The sequence below is a fragment of the Rattus norvegicus genome, chromosome X, assembly GCF_036323735.1.
Source record: "Rattus norvegicus strain BN/NHsdMcwi chromosome X, GRCr8, whole genome shotgun sequence".
NCBI classification, from domain to species: Eukaryota; Metazoa; Chordata; class Mammalia; order Rodentia; family Muridae; genus Rattus; species Rattus norvegicus.
In genome coordinates this window covers 78,242,043-78,260,291 of record NC_086039.1, presented here as the reverse complement: position 1 = coordinate 78,260,291, position 18,249 = coordinate 78,242,043, and the positions used below count along the sequence as shown (strand labels likewise).

The 18,249-nt window shown below is 37.4% G+C and overlaps 1 protein-coding gene across 1 annotated transcript in view; it reads right to left on the bottom strand.

Annotated features, from left to right (window-relative positions):
• The window catches only part of Sh3bgrl1 (SH3 domain binding glutamate rich protein like 1), a 100,930-nt gene extending 83,342 nt beyond the window's left edge, over positions 1 to 17,588 (bottom strand). The window contains exon 1 of the mRNA NM_001173339.1: positions 17,421 to 17,588. Coding sequence (NP_001166810.1) covers positions 17,421 to 17,465 — 45 coding nt within the window. The 5' untranslated portion in view covers positions 17,466 to 17,588. The remainder of the gene's footprint in view (positions 1 to 17,420) is intronic.
• Between the last annotated feature and the right edge of the window lie 661 nt (positions 17,589 to 18,249).

The following is an 18,249-nucleotide window of genomic DNA, read 5'->3' as shown; positions in this document are numbered from 1 at the left end:
GAAAGAAGAGAATGGGGTATAGATCTGTAAACCTATTATGTTTATGTATAAAACTCTTTAAAAATAAATAATAGCCCTAAAATAATCTCAGTGGAACAAGGTATTTACATTACCTACTCCAAAAGTTCATACACCCATCCTTCATTAGCACCTTCTTATCAACAATGATTCTCCTTGAATTTCTCTCAGACTACTTTTTGAAGATAGCTTAACTTGTATTTCACTCTGTAAATCACATATATGTGGATAGATAGACAAATACAGACAGATGGACGGACGGACAGACCGATATGCTGTGAGATATGGGAGTTAATATTAGAAGTTAAGTTTCTAATAAAAGACAACCTATATTTACCTCAGATTGCAATGGTAAGCAGATTAACTGGCAAGTTTAAATTGCTGAGCCTCATAATTGTTACTCAGTAAGTTCCAAATTGTGAAAAGAAGTCTTAGTTTAACATGTGCTCTACCAACTCAAGATACCTTATTTCTGTGTGAGCATATACATACATATCCATCCGTAGCTTAGGAAAATTATGTTTTCATATTTGGGACATGTACAGTAGAAAGTCAAATCTTTAAAAATAATTTAAAGATAGTCTCCAGTGAGACTTACCACAGATGTGCCTAAAGTAGATGAAAAATACTGAACAAGAGAATATGTTTTATATTGTAGAAATGAAATATTAAGCTAACATATTCAAGAGAAATAGAGGATTTAAAAGAAAACATAAAAATTGGACGAACAATGAAAAACATGTAGCACATCTTCAATAGCATAGTATCCCTTACCAGAAAACAAAGATTTGGAAGTGCCACTGTCAAAGGCATTGTGACTCATTGATAAGTGGCTATTAGCCCAAATGCTTGAATTACCCTAGATGCATAGAACACATGAAACTCAAGACGGATGATCAAAATGTGAAAGCTTCACTCCTTCTTTAAAAGGGGAACAAGAATACCCTTGGCACGGAATAGAGAGGCAAAGATTAAAATAGAGGCAGAAGGAACACCCATTCAGAGCCTGCCCCACATGTGGCCCATACATATACAGCCACCCAATTAGACAAGATGGATGAAGCAAAGAAGTGCAGGCCGACAGGAGCCGGATGTAGATCGCTCCTGAGAGACACAGCCAGAATACAGCAAACACAGAGGCGAATGCCAGCAGCAAACCACTGAACTGAGAATAGGACCCCCGTTGAAGGAATCAGAGAAAGAACTGGAAGAGCTTGAAGGGGCTTGAGACCCCATATGAACAACAATGCCAACCAACCAGAGCTTCCAGGGACTAAGCCACTACCCAAAGGCTATGCATGGACTGACCCTGGACTCTGACCTCATAGGTAGCAATGAATAGCCTAGTAAGAGCACCATTGGAAGGGGAAGCCCTTGGTCCTGCTAAGACTGAACCCCCAGTGAACGTGATTGTTGGGGGGAGGGCAGCAATGGGGGGAGGATGGGGAGGGGAATACCCATAAAGAAGGGGAGGAGGAGGGATTAGGGGGATGTTTGCCCGGAAACTGGGAAAGGGAATAACATTCGAAATGTAAATAAGAAATACTCAAGTTAATAAAAAAAATAAAATAAAATAAAGCATTGTGACATAGTAGCTTGTGTTCTGGAGTTCCAATATTCTCTCCATCCTTCCTTCTCTCCCTCTTCTCCTCCCTCTCTCCCTCCCTCCTTCTTTCCTCCCCTCATTCCCTCTCCTTCCATCCCCCCTTCCTTCTCTTGCCCTCTTCACTTTTATGACTCTGTATAATTACTTTAGTAGTATTTTTCTTTCCTAAAGTATAATTCCTTTAGAATACAAACTCTGAATCAAACGTCACATACAACTAACTACAAATCAATGTGCATTCTTATTTTTTCCTTTCATTCAAGCACTGGCGGGGAATGAATTTGGAGCTTCCAAAAAAAAAAAAAAGTACTCTGGAACATATCCAGTACTCTTTTGATATCTTAAATAGTATTTGTTTGGTGTTTAGACAATCTCACTAGGTAGCTGTGGATGTACTGGAATTCAGCTATGCAAAGTGGGCTGGCTTCAAACTTTCTTCCATTCCCTGCCATCTGTCTGTAGGATTGCCACTGGGATCACTTACACTGTACATTCTTACAAAGAATTCTTACCAAAAAGAGCCATAGTTAAGAGTCAGAAGAATAAAGAGGATAGAAAAGGAAGGAAGAAGGGAGGATAGAAGGAGAGGGAGCAAAGGGAAAGAAGGAGGGAGGGAGAAGAAGGGAGGTGGAAGGAGGGGAGGGGGAGGGAGACTCAGACTCATTCCTCAAGAGAATAATTCACTTACAATGGTAAACAAATAACAGGCCTCTCTCTTCTGTGCTAATAATAGTATTTTCAAACAAAACAAGTAACTGAAAATCTTGTGAAGCCACATCTACAATGACTAAAAACATAGGCAAATTTTTCATTTATGTAGAAGAGGAAAGACATTTTCTTCAGCTAACAATTTTAACCAATTATTGTGGTGCTAGTGAAATTTTTCCTTCTTTCAACAAAATTCAAAGTAGTTACTATTACTCATTTTAAAAAAAACAAGTCTATGCATTCCCCAGGATGCAAGTTTAAGGTCTTTTATTTCCTCAAGAATGGTCATTACAAGGGCTAAAGCTCTCTCTAAGCTCCTTCCTTTCTCAGTCTCAACTGGTGGCTCCTGGTTGAGTGGGGCATGATGAGAGGAAAGACTGCTAGCAAAGTATCATTTAACTACCTTAAAAAGTCACCACCTGGAGTTCAGGGTCCTCAGGCAGGTATTTTTCTCTACAACTGAAACAGTTTAGTTCAAAATTTTACCACGGTTCCTTTCCTAGCAATTGAACCTTTTAAAGGCATTGCATTGAGTTTTAAGTCGGTCTTGTCCTGTAATTTTCTTCATTAGTACTGCCATTCAGCTCTGGCCAGTGCTTGAGCTTTAAAGGCCTACACGTTTAAAAGGTTTAAAATGTCTATCTTGAAATTTATGCAAATCCAGCAAGTTGCAAGCCTCATGAAATAAACACCATGTGGCAATGGTAATGTCATCTTATAATATGACCCCATAATGTACTGATTGACAGGCATGGGCGATACCCATAATGCTTCCTGGAAAAAGAAAAGCAGAAGGAAAGAAATAAAAATCATGGGATTTATTTTTAACTTTCTCAAAATAAAAGCTACAGGCTCTTTCCAAAATAATTTTTAAAAGGCTTGGCATATTATTCTAGTGGACACTTGAGAGAAAACATATTCAATTAATACTAGGTGAATGTTTATATCATACACAGTCCTTTACTTCCTATGTTTCTGATTTCAAAAATCTGATCTCTCAGATCTCAGATCTCCCAGGGAGATCTGTCTTTCACTTGTCACCCAGATTTCCACATCATACTCCTGGAGTCTAGAGAAAGAGTGAACATAGAGTAGTACTCCAGGGTAACACCACGGGAGAGTGTATGTTTCCTTCTCTGGAGAGTTTCCTAACAGAAAATTGATCATAATTTTTCTGGGCCAGCTCCCAAGCAGTCCTTACATGGATGGGTTGGATGCCTGTCTATGACCTCACCTAGATAGATGCTTCTAAAATTCTGCTTTCAGTTTGATAGTTATAAAAATAGAAAAGAATATAAGCAGATTTTAATCCAGTAGACACCAAACATTCTATCATATAGTTACAAAAAAAAAAAGAAATTGCTTTCAATATATGATGCTTCTACTTACATAATGTCCCTTTAGTCTACCAAAAGCAGTACTATTAAAAAAAAAACAATTGATACTTGAAAAGGAGCAGCTGTGGTTGTAAGAGGAAACTCATCTACCAGAAAACCTGGTTTCAGACACATATTAACTCCCAAGGATAATGCAACAATTTTTCTCTCCGAGTTGAATCAGTGCATTAAGCTGAGCTAGAAATATGTTGAGAAGGGAAAGAACTAAAATTATGTATTTTTCCTATTATTTGGTAGAAACATAAAAAAGCATACTAATTATTTCAGCATTTACCTTTTCCCCCCCTGTCCTACGGTCGGCCAAAGACTAGCATACTGAATAATAACCCCATGTTGTAAACTCTAGTGCAGGATATAACCCTTATCCAGTTTAGCAGTGATATAAATTGTGAAGCAAACTGGTATATAAAACCTGAACTAAAATTCCAACCAAAAACTCAGGAAGCCTAGAAGCTTTAGAAAAGCTCAAGAAAGGCGAGAGAAAGAGGGAAACATGAGACTAGCCTAGGGGAGTTAGGCCTTTTTAAGTACTTATTGAATGCACATCAAATTTTTGTAAGGCATAATTATTCATACAAACTGTCCAGGCCAGGCTGATCACAAGGTAAAGGGAATCTAGATAAGCCTGGGTAGGATTGGTCAGACAATAAAAGAATGTTTTAGTGTTTTACTCTGGAATTCCAAAATAACTGATAGGAACAGTTCAGCAGAAAAAAATACCAATCTTTCAGCTTGTCATCACAGCTACACTTGACTTTAATGAGAACTGACCTCAATCGTGCCTCTGGTGCATGTTCAAGTGCAGGAAAAATAAAACTGAAATAACATTTTACTTAAGGTCTAATTCCCACACCCTTCCAGGAAAATGGCAAAGAACTGGGTAAAAGTTGAATTGAAATAATAAATTATCACTGCTTTAGAATAACTATTCAAGGAGTTGTGACTGGAAAATAAACAAAAATGCATTTGAACATCTGTTGAAGACACTAACTTCTGTGAGAGTTTAACAATGTACCAGCAGAGACACCCCAAAAGCATCTCGGCCAGTGAACACCTCAAAGATTCTTCTTATTTACTTGCAGACCTTGTAACTTAGTCCCCTAAAATGACAAAACCACATACTTTTTCATTCTGAGTCACACAAGAGTCTGAGAGACATTTCATTTATTCCACGTCCTTTCTCCGGCCTTGAGAAATAAAGTCTGTAATCTATGATTGGCATAAATGTTTTCTGAATGAATGTGTGAATTAGAGCATGCAAGGAAAAAAATCCACAGCACAAATAAATCATAGACTGAGAACTGATGGAACGTAATCTAGCTACATCTATTCAAAATGTCCACATTTTGCAAGGTTCTTCATTCGTGACTTTGAGCTGTCTATATAGTTTTGCATATATTCAAATGTTATCAAGTTAGTTCCATGTAGAAGTTTAGAGCCAAAGCTCTATAAACTCTCAAATCTAGAGTGTAACCATTTTGTTATTATGGAATCCCAAATGATTGCTTTTATCTCTTTATCTTCTTTGAATTCCCTTCATAAGAATCCAAGTCAGCCCATGAATCTTAAGGTTTTAGAAGCATCAATTTACTGATCTCACAACACTATATTAGGCAGCCTTCAAAAGGCTCCATTAGCATTAAGAATGAAAATAATTTTAAATGATTTGACTGAAAAAAACCCATTACATTAGTTGCACTTTCTTATAACTAAAATAATCCATCTCTTAGAAAAGAGTAAAGTATAAAACACATACAGACACAAGTACTTTTTTATTTCAATGCTTGGAATCAAATCCAGGCCTTTGCTTATACTAGATAAATGCTGCCAGCAAACTAGTGTATTCTAAAGAGCCATGTTTTTAGTTGGTTTGGCAAATAAGGGTAGTGGAAAGTATCCAGCCATTCAATACTTTCTGAATTGTGACTTCCTGTTTCTCCTCTTACAAAAACAATGCACATCTGGTCAGTTAAAATAAAAGAACTCTCTGCGTGGTCAATATATATTTAACATGAAACTTTGGTTAGTAAGGATATTTATTTATTATTGTTTCTGTTGTTACTTCAAAGGGGGTCTCACTGTATATTCCTAACTAACCTGTTACTCACTAGGTACTATTAGATAGCCTTTCCTTTTATCACACTATTACAAAACTAGACAATATATATCTCTTCTTCTATGTGTATTCTATTCCTTATGCCTTTTCAATCAAGTTATTGCAAAGTATGTTACTGAAACTATGTCCAAGATCAGTAATAATTTCCTCCTTTTAAATTCAATGGTGTTTCATCAATTTTCACAAGGCTTATACGGCACTACCAAACAACGCTCCCTCAACACTGGCCTCTATCCTAGCTTCCATTCTAGGCAAGCGCTCTACCACTGAGCTAAATCCCCAACCCCCCTCTTTTCTTTCTTAATGAATCTTCCTCCTTTGCCTGTTCCTTTCACAATCTCCTATGTGTGAACTTTCACCAAGATTGTACACCCTTATCCTCAGCCCTCTTCTCATTTTGTAATTCCTTCCTCTTCATTCTCTCTTTTCCACACACAGCTTCAAATAAAACCATGTGAACGGCTCCTACACTCTTTAAGCTTCTATCCATCATCTCTTCTCAACTCTAATCATATGTTTCTGAATACCAACCACAAATTTCCAATTGGTTGCCTATTTGCATTTGAATTGCACCATGACATCTACTGAAGCGTCTGCTAATGTTTAGAGTCCTACTCCATTTTAATTATACTCTAGATAATAAGAAGGAGAGAAAGTAGATGGATATTATTCATGGCCCTTTGTTTCATTCTAAAATAGTTCTAAAATAGAGCCCTCCAACCTCGTTCTAATACTTAGCAGGCCATCAATAGAATTCATCTAAGAAATAAAAACACTAACCTAGCCTCAAAATTTGCTGTTAGACATAGGGATGTTTCTTCTAGGGTTTGAAGCCATTACTACGACAAAGGGAATTTCTACAACCTGAGAAGGTTTTTAGAAAAACACATTTAATAATATATATATATATATATATGCCACCTGTCCTTTTATTATATGCTTTCACATTCAATGATCATTGGTTCAAGGTCACTCTCAGCCTCAGTTACATAGAAAGGCCAGCCTGGGGACTTTGGGAGACTCTGTCATAAAACAAAAATGAAAACAAACAAGAAAGACTAGCATTCCAATTTCAAATATTTATAAAAAATCTTGTGACAATCAATGGTAGCCCTTGTTGATAGACTCAGTGGTTGAGAGTGTGTTTTGCTCTTACAAAAGACCAATTTTGCTTTCCAGCATCCAGCAACTAACAACCATCTGTAACCCTGGTTCCAGAGGATCTGATGTCCTCTTCTGTCTCTGTGGGCATTGTATACACATGCTACACAGGCATACATGGAGGCAAAACACCCACACCCATAAAATGAAAGGAAATGAAGAAAATGATAATCCTTTTCTCAAGTATGGGCGCAGTCCCAGTCACTTTGCATAGTAAGAGATTTTCTAAGAACTTTTACTTCTGTTTTCAGAGCAATCCAGGTTTGAAGAATCCAAGGAGACCAATTAGCTTACTTTACATGAATCTCTTAGGTTTTGCTTTTACAAGCTATAGTATTGCATTTTTTCCAATAGCTGCTATTCAGATATGCTCTCTATGCTGTAAGTACTATGCTTATGAATTATTTTGCATAAATTAACCTTAAAGCAAAACTCTTAAGAACTCCTTGCCCAATAATAGATGGAAAAATCTATCTCTGTAAATGAATGATTTTCATCAATTACTTTGCTTAAATGAACCTTAAGAAAAATTCTTAACTCCCTGCCCAATAATAGATGAAAAATCTATTTCTATAAATGAATGATTTTCAAAATTTATTAAATATTGATTTATACTAAATGTACTTGACCATCTAGGCATAAATTATAGCCAAGCTTATGTTTCTTCGGGTTTTCACAAAATATAGAAACACCAGCTTTAAAGTAGACAAATGCAATATTGCTAGCAGGGCAGGCCTCTCACTCGAGTCTCTGACAGTTGAGTAATGTTAGGATCCCTTGGGGTATGAAGTTTAATGATCACATTCTTTTATTGTATTTTTTTGGAAGAGTCAGATTGAATCCCAATGTGATACACATTCTTCTCTTAAACTTGCCATACCTAAAGATTTAACAGTGCAATGTAATGTATACAGTAAATATAAACCCCTTATATAAGCATCTAATAGTATAATACAATGTAAACTACAAACAGAAATGGTATTCACAAAAATGTACTGGATAAAATCCGTTCTTCAATTCCAACTTCCAAATTAAATCACAATTCCTTATGCCTAGACAATAACTAATACACTATCACTATTTCTTCATATTCTTTTCATCTATGTCTTTCAACATCCTTTTAAAAATGATGTCACATGAATTCAAGTGTGTTTGGCCTTATTCTTCCTCTTGCCACACTCCTTCCTTACCCCACTTCAACCTTAACAAGTGCCTGTCTTATTATTTGGTAAACTCACACCACCAGCATCTTTGCCTCCTCAAAATTGCTGGAAATTTTTAATTTAACCTCCTTACACTTAATTTTTAAAACGATGAATATCCTAGTAAGAGCACCAGTGGAAGGAGAAGCCCGGGGTCCTGCTAAGACTGAACCCCCAGTGAACTAGACTATGGGGGGAGGGCAGCAATGGGGGGAGGGTTGGGAGGGGAATACCCATAAGGAAGGGGAGGGGGGAGGGGGGAGGGGGATTTTTGCCCGGAAACCGGGAAAGGGAATAACACTCGAAATGTATATAAGAAATACTCAAGTTAATAAAAAAAAAAGATATAAGAAAAAAAAAACGAAACTCATTAGAAAACGTTCGTCTCTGTTTTTAGAAACTCAAAAGTTTTAGCTAATACAAAAAGGCCAGTTATATGTAAGTTTCTTAAAAAAATGAGCTCAGATTCAATAAATTTCAAAAATGAATTCCTTCTAACATTTATAGAAGCTTTCTTCCATGGTACCCTTCATTTTAGCTCATAATCTGGTAGTGAGAATAACAGAAAACTGCAGTAGTCTACTCATGCCAAATAAACAATAATGCCCCTCACCCTTAAAATAATTCTAAAATCAGATTGGTTTCTCTTGCTGCTGTTAGGACACCTAATACAAGGTGAGTTTATAATATTAACCTAAGGTACATGTTTTATATTCTACTTATCACTATCAGTCTTGAGAGATCATTACTTTGTTTTTCTGCTCTGAAGAATTCTAACTTCTCTACTTGACACAATAGACCCTTAGAACTAATTGCCCCTGATATTGTTGTAAGCCAATTAGTTATGAAATGTTTTCGTGATTTTTTTCAAGACCAGCAGAAAAGAAATATTGGAGTGACTTTTAAGTTCAGAGAAGTACAGTGAGTAAGCATCAAATCTGTAGGTGGACTAATCTAGAGGTTAAACCCAATGGCTTCTGATCTGACAAATCTGGGACACTGTTTCCTAGTTATATGACCTTGCTATACTTTTTTTAGCTTGTTTTTGTTTCTTAAAGATGGGGGCGAAGGGGCTGGTGGTGTGGCTCAGCAGTTAAAACCACTGACTTCCAGAGGTTCTGAGTTCAATTCCCAGCAAACACAGGGTGGCTCACAACCATCTATAATATGATCTGATGCCCTCATCTTGCATGCAGATAGAGCACTCGTGTGTGTGTGTGTGTGTGTGTGTGTGTGTGTGTGTGTGTGTGTGTGTGTGTAAAAGAAATAATGGGGTCGAGACATCAAGGCACATGCCTTTAATCCCAGTCTGTGAAAGGCAGAAACAGATGACTCTCTGGGAGCTCAATGCCAGCCTGGTCTATATAGTGTGAGTTCCAGGACGGCTACTGCTACCCAGTGACCTCAAACAAAAAGCCCTGGTGTGGCTGGTCAAAATTGTCATTTCTGAACTAAGGGTGCTAAATGACAAATTACATATAAAGTTGTGGCTACTCTGCCAGGTATATTTTAAGTACTCTATGAAAGACAGCAAGGCAGCTTATAAAATTACTTTCTAGACTTTTTTATTTTTTTATTTTTTATTTGCCCTGCTTCAATCCCAATGCTTCAGCCCTTCCAGGCAAGCACTGTACCACTGAGCTGTACCACCAGCTTTTTTTTTCATAGTGCTGTCAGCTAAAGCTGACTAATTATTTGGGCTTGAAATTAAAGCAAGTTACTTTATCATTTTTTAAACAATAAGTGGTTATCTACCCGTGTCTTCCTTCTAAACCAACTTTCAAATGTTATACTGGAGATGATGGTTTCCTAATCCCTACAACTTTGACTAAATAAATACTGTTAAAATTATAACAGGGAGAAATGAGTCACACTTACAATGAAACAACTGTATGAGAGGTGATGGCAACATAAACAGACCAAATTGTCTCACAGTAGTTGTTACCTGAGATGGATATTCTCTACTGCTTAGAACTGAAGTTTAATTAGTCTTGACTCATTGTTGGAAATCTCCCAAGCAGAAATGTTTGGCTCTAGCCCAACTCTGTCATGGGCTCTTATTTCCAAAAGAGCTAAATCAAAGAATATAATTCAAAGACAAGAATCCAAAGTCAGACTTTATAAATTATAAATATACTGCTGTCCAATTTAATCATAGACTCATAAAAATCTACCTTTCTTTTTTTACCATGGTAGGGTATAGCCACAAAATACAGGGTTTTGTTGTTGTTCCTGTAATTAGGGGTTGGATGGGTATGTTTTGTTTTCTTTTTTAAAATTTTTTTCCTTTTCTTTGCCCCCCTTTTTTTTTTTTGACACACAGTCTGACCATGGAGCCTAGTCTGGCCTCAAACTTAATATACTTGTACCTCCAACTCCAGAGTGCTACAATTATCAGTTTGCACAGCCACACTGAGCAAAAAAAAATGTGTATATATATATTTTTTTAAAAAAATAGAGAATCAAAATCATTGAAGTTGAATATGCTGCACAAGCTGCTACAAAAAGGGGTAAAGAGTACTTAAAATGTGATCCTGGTAAAGCCTATGTGTGCACACACACAAGCATATTGAGTTGTAAAGGACAGAGCTAGTGCTGGCCTTACTCTTTTTACCTAGTTTCCCTTCTTTGCCCTCATCTCCCTCCCACCCTATTCTTAAATCAAGGTTGTAGATGAGAACACACTTACTTACAGAATAAGAGGATCACCCAAGTGGGATTTTTCACTGGGATGTGAAAATGTGCATATATGTGATGTGTACGTATGAATGCAGGCATCTCAAGGTGAATGTTTGGAGAACAGCTTTCAGAAGTTCGCTTTCTTCCCCTACCACTCAAGCTCAGGCCTTTAACATTACCATGTTTACTCATTGAACTACCCCGCACTCCCTACTTTCTTTCTTCCTTTTTTTTGAGACTACTTAGAATGTGACCCTGGTAAAGTCTATGTGTGCATGCATGCAAGCATAATAAGTGTAAAGGACAAAGCTAGTGCTGTTTCTCTGTGTAACCCTGAGGCCTGGAACTCACTCTGTAGACCAGGCTGGCCCCAAAGATAATTATCCTTGTAATCATAAATCAAAATTGTAATGGGCTAGAGATGTAATTTCTATGCATATCTACACATAGAGGGTATTCAAATAACAATGCACTAAAGGTTCCAAAGTCCCTATATTCTTTGTAGTCCCAACTCTGCCAATTCTAGCTCTTTGGTCCTGATCAATATACAGCAAATATCTCTTGTGAATCTCACTTTGAATCTCTCCAAACACAGAAATGGATCTAGTAACAGCACTTCCCGTACTTTAAGAGTTAAACGGGATAATATACGGAAAGCACTAGGCACAGTGCCTGGAATGTGTGATGCCAGTTTGTTACTACTGCAACCAAATGGTAAGCAGCCACGCTAAGGAGAAGGTAGAGCAAGAAAAACAAAAACCCAGCTAGTCCTGAACACTTAAATGCACAGAGTTTGAATTTGTCGTGGTATTTTTAAACTTTTATTTGAATTTTTATTATGTTCTGCAAGTCTACAGCCCTTTTCCGAAGCCATATATGCAGAACATAAGCAGTGGGCTAGAAAACAATTCCTCTGTTTAAAACTCTGCTGGACTGCCCAAGTGTTAAATGTCACCTTTGTCTCTCATGCTAACAAAAGCAGTTGTCATAAAAGATCTGCGCTTTTTGTCTAAAAGTATGTTTGTTTCATCTTGGTCTAGATAGGAAGAATTAATTAAATTGTAATTTTAAAAGGTCTCTACCTAGGTAGCAAAGTAGAATTGAAGTGAACAGATCGCCTCTAATCTATTTAACTTTATCAATAAAACACAACATAAAATTAACCCTTGATAATCCAGTTAAAGTAAAACATATTCAATAAAGACACATAGTTGTCAGCAGCTGGGGTTGCTTGCACAAGCCCAAGCCAATCAATATTGTAACATGGATGGGAGCAGAGCCCATCTGTCCCTACCTCTAGCTGAGGGACTATGGATAGTTGATGGCTGCTGGTAGAGGGAGAGTCAATTTCCTTTAAAGATATTCTTCCCAATAGGTTTACCATGCTCCAGTGGAAGGCCCACACTAATTCGTATAAGAGCGTATCAAAATTTGACTTGATAGATTATCATATTTTTTAAAAAAGGACAAGACATTTGGAATCATGAGGGTAAGATCGAGGAGGAGTTAAGGGGACAAGGATATGAACAAATACATCATATGCAAATGTAAACTTCTCGAAGAATAAATATATATATTTAAAAATACATAGTTAATTGTGCAATGCATTTAAAAAAAAAAACACACCTGAGAATAGACACAAAGAATTAGAACATTTAGCCTGAGAAGTGTTTGATCTTTAACACAGAGCATTCTGGGAGAAAAGTTGTTAAGGATATTATTTTCTTTCAACAGAATAATGAGACTTTATGTTAAAGATAAATTCACATTCTTTTCTTCTATAAGGTTATGGTGTTTACGTTTCATAATACATTCTGCTGTAGAATAGCTATTAAATTTGTAAACACTAGGGGTTGGGGATTTAGCTCAGTGGTAGAGCGCTTGCCTAGGAAGCGTAAGGCCCTGGGTTCGGTCCCCAGCTCCGAAAAAAAAAAAAAATTTGTAAACACTTTCAGGTCATGAGAGCCACTACCATTGAGATGTTTCCTGTCTATGGCCATACAACCTTGAACACACACTATCTCATGTGATCTCCAAAGCTAAGCAGAATGGGATCTGATTAGTACTTGGATAGGAAATATATTTCCTAAGCCTTTATAAGAAGGGCTAAATTATTTCAGTGGCTTTACTACTATTACAGGGAATTCAGCTTTCAAGTACTGGTTACAGAACTGAAGGTACTGATTCTTCTTCATTCAGTCTTTGCACTTGGCACTTGAAAGTTGTCATTCTCTACAGCTTGGGGTTCTGAAAAGTATGCCTATTCATTCGGTGGTTTCTGAGTTTGATCTTCTAACTAGTTTATGAATAACTTTATATAATACCATTCCAACAAAGCTTGGCAGTTATGACGTGCTCAAAAGCATGTTTCAAGCCAGGGTTCAATTTATATATGCCAGGACAGAACAGCAAAGAACTCGGTCACCTAACATAAAATTACTGAAGAACCACATGACAGAGAAAATGCCTTCCTGCTCTACATACAAATTCCAAATGATGAAAATAGTGTGACTAGGAAGTTGTGACTTGATCGAGAGTATTCAGTTCACTCCCTTGTTTGTATTACTTGTGAGTGAGTACTATCATGGAATCCACCGTAAAACTAGCTTTGTTTTTAGTAGTTATAAGAGAAATAAAAAACGAAAGAGAAATCATTGCATATACTACCCCGTAAATGCAGAGAAACCTCCTATACACTATACCCTACAAGATTCTTCACTAATGCCCACAAAATACATGCATAGAGGACATAAAATGGATCAATATGGATCTGCAAAAAAGAAGACAGGCAAAATTCTCCTAATCCAACTAAAACTTTCCCAATCTTTCATCAGTCTAATAATTTCAATGAAAGGTTGATGCTGGTTTTTTGTTTATTAAAAATTACTGCAATTTGTTAAGTTATGTAGATATTGTGTTTAATACACCATTTTCTTCTAAATACAAATTTACAAGGCGTTGCTTTCTAAATCGAGACACACACTACTACATAACATCACATCAATAGTGGGCACAAACAAGTCTAAACAGACAAGGCAATAGAAAGTCATATGTGGTGGCACAAATCTATAGCAGTTCCGACATTTGGAAGGCACTAGGAGGGTCACTGAGTTTGAGTCTAACTTAGGCGATGAGTTCTTGTCTCAAAAAATTAGGAACAAATGTTAAGTTGGACTACAATGTGGTAAGAAATAAAATAGGAACACAGAGAATTCACTCTCTGTGAACAATTGGAAACTGAATCCTTGCTAGATGGTTCCCACCAAGAGAAACATTAAAACCTCAATTACCATAGCTTCGCCTAAAATTTTTCAGTGTTGCCTTTCCTAAGCGTCTCTACCCTCCTATTCTTGAGTGAATAAGCCACATAAGCCACTTACTTAGATTCATTTATAGACACAGCATCCCTCCTACATGCTAGCTCCCCATTTTGCTATTCCCACTTATGGGCATGCCCAGTCAATTCTTTTAAACCTGCAGGACTTACTCATTCTCTAAACATCTAAGGTCATGTTCCCATTTACGTCTTCATGCCTGCTGGCTGTTCTGCATCACTGTCATGTACTTTTTTTTATGGCTATGCACGTTTGAACTCAAGCAGCTTTCCCTGCACTAAAACTCTGGCACTTCGGTGCAGTGCTACACTGGGGAAGTTGCTTAACCTCTCTATATCTGCATCTCCTTTTCTGAAAGAAACATAGTCATGGCTTCACTGTGAATTAAATGTAAGACAGTACCTGAGACAACTTAAGCATTTCTATCTGCTATTCTCACAGGAGTTACTTATCAAGAATCCACTGCAGGTAGATGGCAGTGGCATACCTTGAATCCCAGCACTTAGGAGGCAGAGGCAGGTGGATCTCTGAGTTCAAGGCCAGCCAGGTCTACAGTGAATTCTATGACAATCATGGATACATAGAGAAACCCTGTCTTGAGAAAAACGAAAATAGAATCCACTGGAAAGTCTAATCCATTAGATTGTATATCTAACCTGGAGAAACAAGCACTATTCCTATGTATTAGGGCAGAAATGAGAACACATTTTAAAAGTTTTTTTTTTTTTAAATCAGACTGAGAAACTGAAAAATATAAGGAGTCTTGGGCTGTAAATATAATATTGCTTATTGTTGCTGTTCTAGATCAGTTATAGAACAACTAACCACCTAAAATTCTGATTTTTGTAATAGTCAGGAAAACAGAGCTCAATACACAAGAACACTTATTGCTCTTGCAAAAAACCTGGGTTCAGTCCCCAGCATCTTCATGGTGGCTCATAACCATCTGTAACTCTAGCTCCACAGACCGACACAACACCCTCTTGTGGTCTCCATGGGCATTGGGAATTCACATAGCATGCATCTGCAGGCAAACCATTCAATACATACATATTATCAAGTCAAAGTCAAACACTTAAAACACTCATTAGACACATAATAACTTACACGTATGTATCTTTCAATTTTTTTAGATTCCAAGAGAACACTTGCCCCAAAATTTCTAAATCGTTTGTTAAAAGGATAATGCTTTTTTGCTATCTTTTTTTTTTTTTTTTGGTTCTTTTTTTTCGGAGCTGGGGACCGAACCCAGGGCCTTGAGCTTCCTAGGTAAGCGCTCTACCACTGAGCTAAATCCCCAGCCCCCTTTTTTGCTATCTTAAAGGGAAATTTCAGTACTGCAAAATGAAATTTCCTTTCTCAAGTAAATAGCCACTACTCCATTCATATAAAGGAGTTCTCCTTAAAGATATTCGTCGTACTATTTTAGGCTTGTTTTTTAAAAATTGCAAGAGCATAATAAAAATCATTCATTTTGATATTTTCATTAAAAATGTAATTAGTATAACAGTGGACAAACCCTTAATTATCCATGAAGAAACAGTAGAAACAAAGGACAAACACCATAAATATCTGTCATTTGAATAATCTAATAAAACTCTTAATCCCTTCTGGGGGATTTAGAAATTTTATGTCTTAACAAAGAGGGGTGTGTGTGACTCTATTACTTGATGAAATTCTTAAAGCAGTTTCTCCTTCAGTTTACTTCTAGAAGAGAAAGAAAAGAGAAAGAAAGCAAAGAACAAATACCAGTATTGAAACTGCATGCCCTCAGGAAACAAAACAAACAAAAACAACAACAAAAACCTAAGTGATTGAGAGGTTCAATCTAATAAGGATTAACCAATAGTATTAAGCTAGTTTTTGAAAATGCAGTTGTTTTAATAGATTGATATTCAGTAACCCATGCTTTAATTTGAAATATCAGAATGTTAGGTGTGGAAGACAAGATGCTTCTAAAGTGAAGTCCAAAGGAAATAATATTTTTTTCAAACAAAACATTCAAATAACTTTAAGAGTAGGTTTTCTTATATTTTGAAACAGTCTAAACACACCCACACATGTTGGCAAAAGACAAAGTTCAAGGTTCAAGGTTCTGGTGATTTCCTATAGTCTACAGTTCTATTCCAAATCCTACTAAATGTAAATAGGAGCAACCCAACAACCCAGGACTTCTGGCACTCTAAAGCTAGAGGAGTTTTCCACACTCCAATTCCTGAGCCCACACATCTGTTCCTGCCACTGCTGGCCTTTATTTTTCCTTCTGGAGTTGCTGGAACAGAGGCTCTTTCAGTTAACAGGAATACGCATTCAGCTTTCCCAGTTTACCCAATGCTCCTCAGAGCTGCTAAAAACTGGTATTCTAAGTTAACAATTGGCAAACGAGTCAAGGAAGAAAACCCAGTCCTCCAAGAGGCAGCAACTCAGCTGCCACAAGTTCTTTCCCCAGTTTTTAACAGTCTTGAAGGAGTGGGTTTTAGAAGCAAAATCTTTCAAAGAAAAAGAAAAACTCAAAGTAAGTGCCATGTGAGTAAGGGAGTGGGCATATCTCATACTACATTAAATTAAAAGGAAAAAAAAAACCGCCCTCACACTCCAAGAAGAAAAAGAAGGAGGAGAAGGAGGAGAAATAGGAGGAGGAAGGGGTAAAAAGACATTTGTATCATTGTCCCTGACTTTCTCCTGTTTTTTTTTTAATTATATACCCCACCTGCACGCTCTCAAAATAATTCCATTCCAGTGGTTTCACAATAATTCCAGTAGTTCAGCACCTCAGGAGTCTTCCCCTCCCTTCCCATCAGTACCCTCATCCTTTACAGAAATGCACTACTTCCCCTGAACTCGGTACTTAGAGCATTTGTTAAATGTCTCACTCTAAAAAGCCTGAAAGCCACTTGTTTTTTATTTTATCTGACTTCACCTAACTGTGAAGTACCTATACCAGTTACCTTCTAAACTTGGTAGTTTTCTTTCTCCTTTAGAAACGAAATGTGGCACTAACGTCTCAAGGCAAACAAAAGCTAAAAAATGAAATCGACGCAACAAAGGAAGAAAGGAAAGAGGGGGGGGGGTATTGTGGGCGATGCTTGCGTCTTCTAAGGAGAAGCTTCCAGTGTAACTTCTGCAATTTAACGGTTCTGGGGCAGAGGAGGACTAGTGTGTTGAAAAACAACAAAGGTGGACTCCCACTCTCCTTACCGCCGTAGAGCCAGAAGAAGATGCAATATATACATGGATCACCATCCTGGAAACAAGGGCTTCTGGTCGGTCACCGGAGTCTTGAAAAGGGCTGGGAAACAGCTGCAGCAACGGCTGGAACCGAGCTACCGAGCTACCGGCCAAACAGAGGTTGGACCGGGAGGGTGGGGGAAGGTGGAAAGAACTGGCCAGAGCCCCGCCTCCACCAGCGGCTGCTTTCAATGAGCTTCCAGCACTGCAGTCCCAGCCCCAAACCCCGGAAGGCTCGGGCTCATTTACATCATTTCTAAATTGTTTTTTTAAAACACAGGATCTCGAACAGCACCGCGAGATCTGTTGAAACAATTCTTTTTGACTATTCCCTTTCCGGGAAGGGGGCAAGGGAGAAATAAAAGAAGGGGTAAAAAAAAAAAAATCACTCCATCAGAATAAAGGATCCTTTCCCATGAACACCAGAAGTTTTGCGTGTTACTTCCTGCTCAGAAATGTATGCAAATAAGATAGCCGAAAGCTAGCTTTGTATTGAGTCCAGACACTAGTTTAAATTTCTTTAAACCCACGTTATCAAAGTCTTGTATATTTTAAGTCGCTAATAATGAATTGAGTGATTTTTTTTAACCTTAGTTGGCAGCAGGAATTGAGTGCTGAAAAGCTGCGAGAGGAGGAGGGCTGGAGAGAAGTTTCAAGTTTCCCCAAACTGGCAAGGATAGAATAGGTTTTCTTTTTGTTCAGAGTTCTGTTAAAATATGGAACAATCCTTTAGTGAGAACTTGCACGAGATCTAAGCAACAACTCTAGAATGAAGGAGGAAATTGTAAAGAAAAAAAAC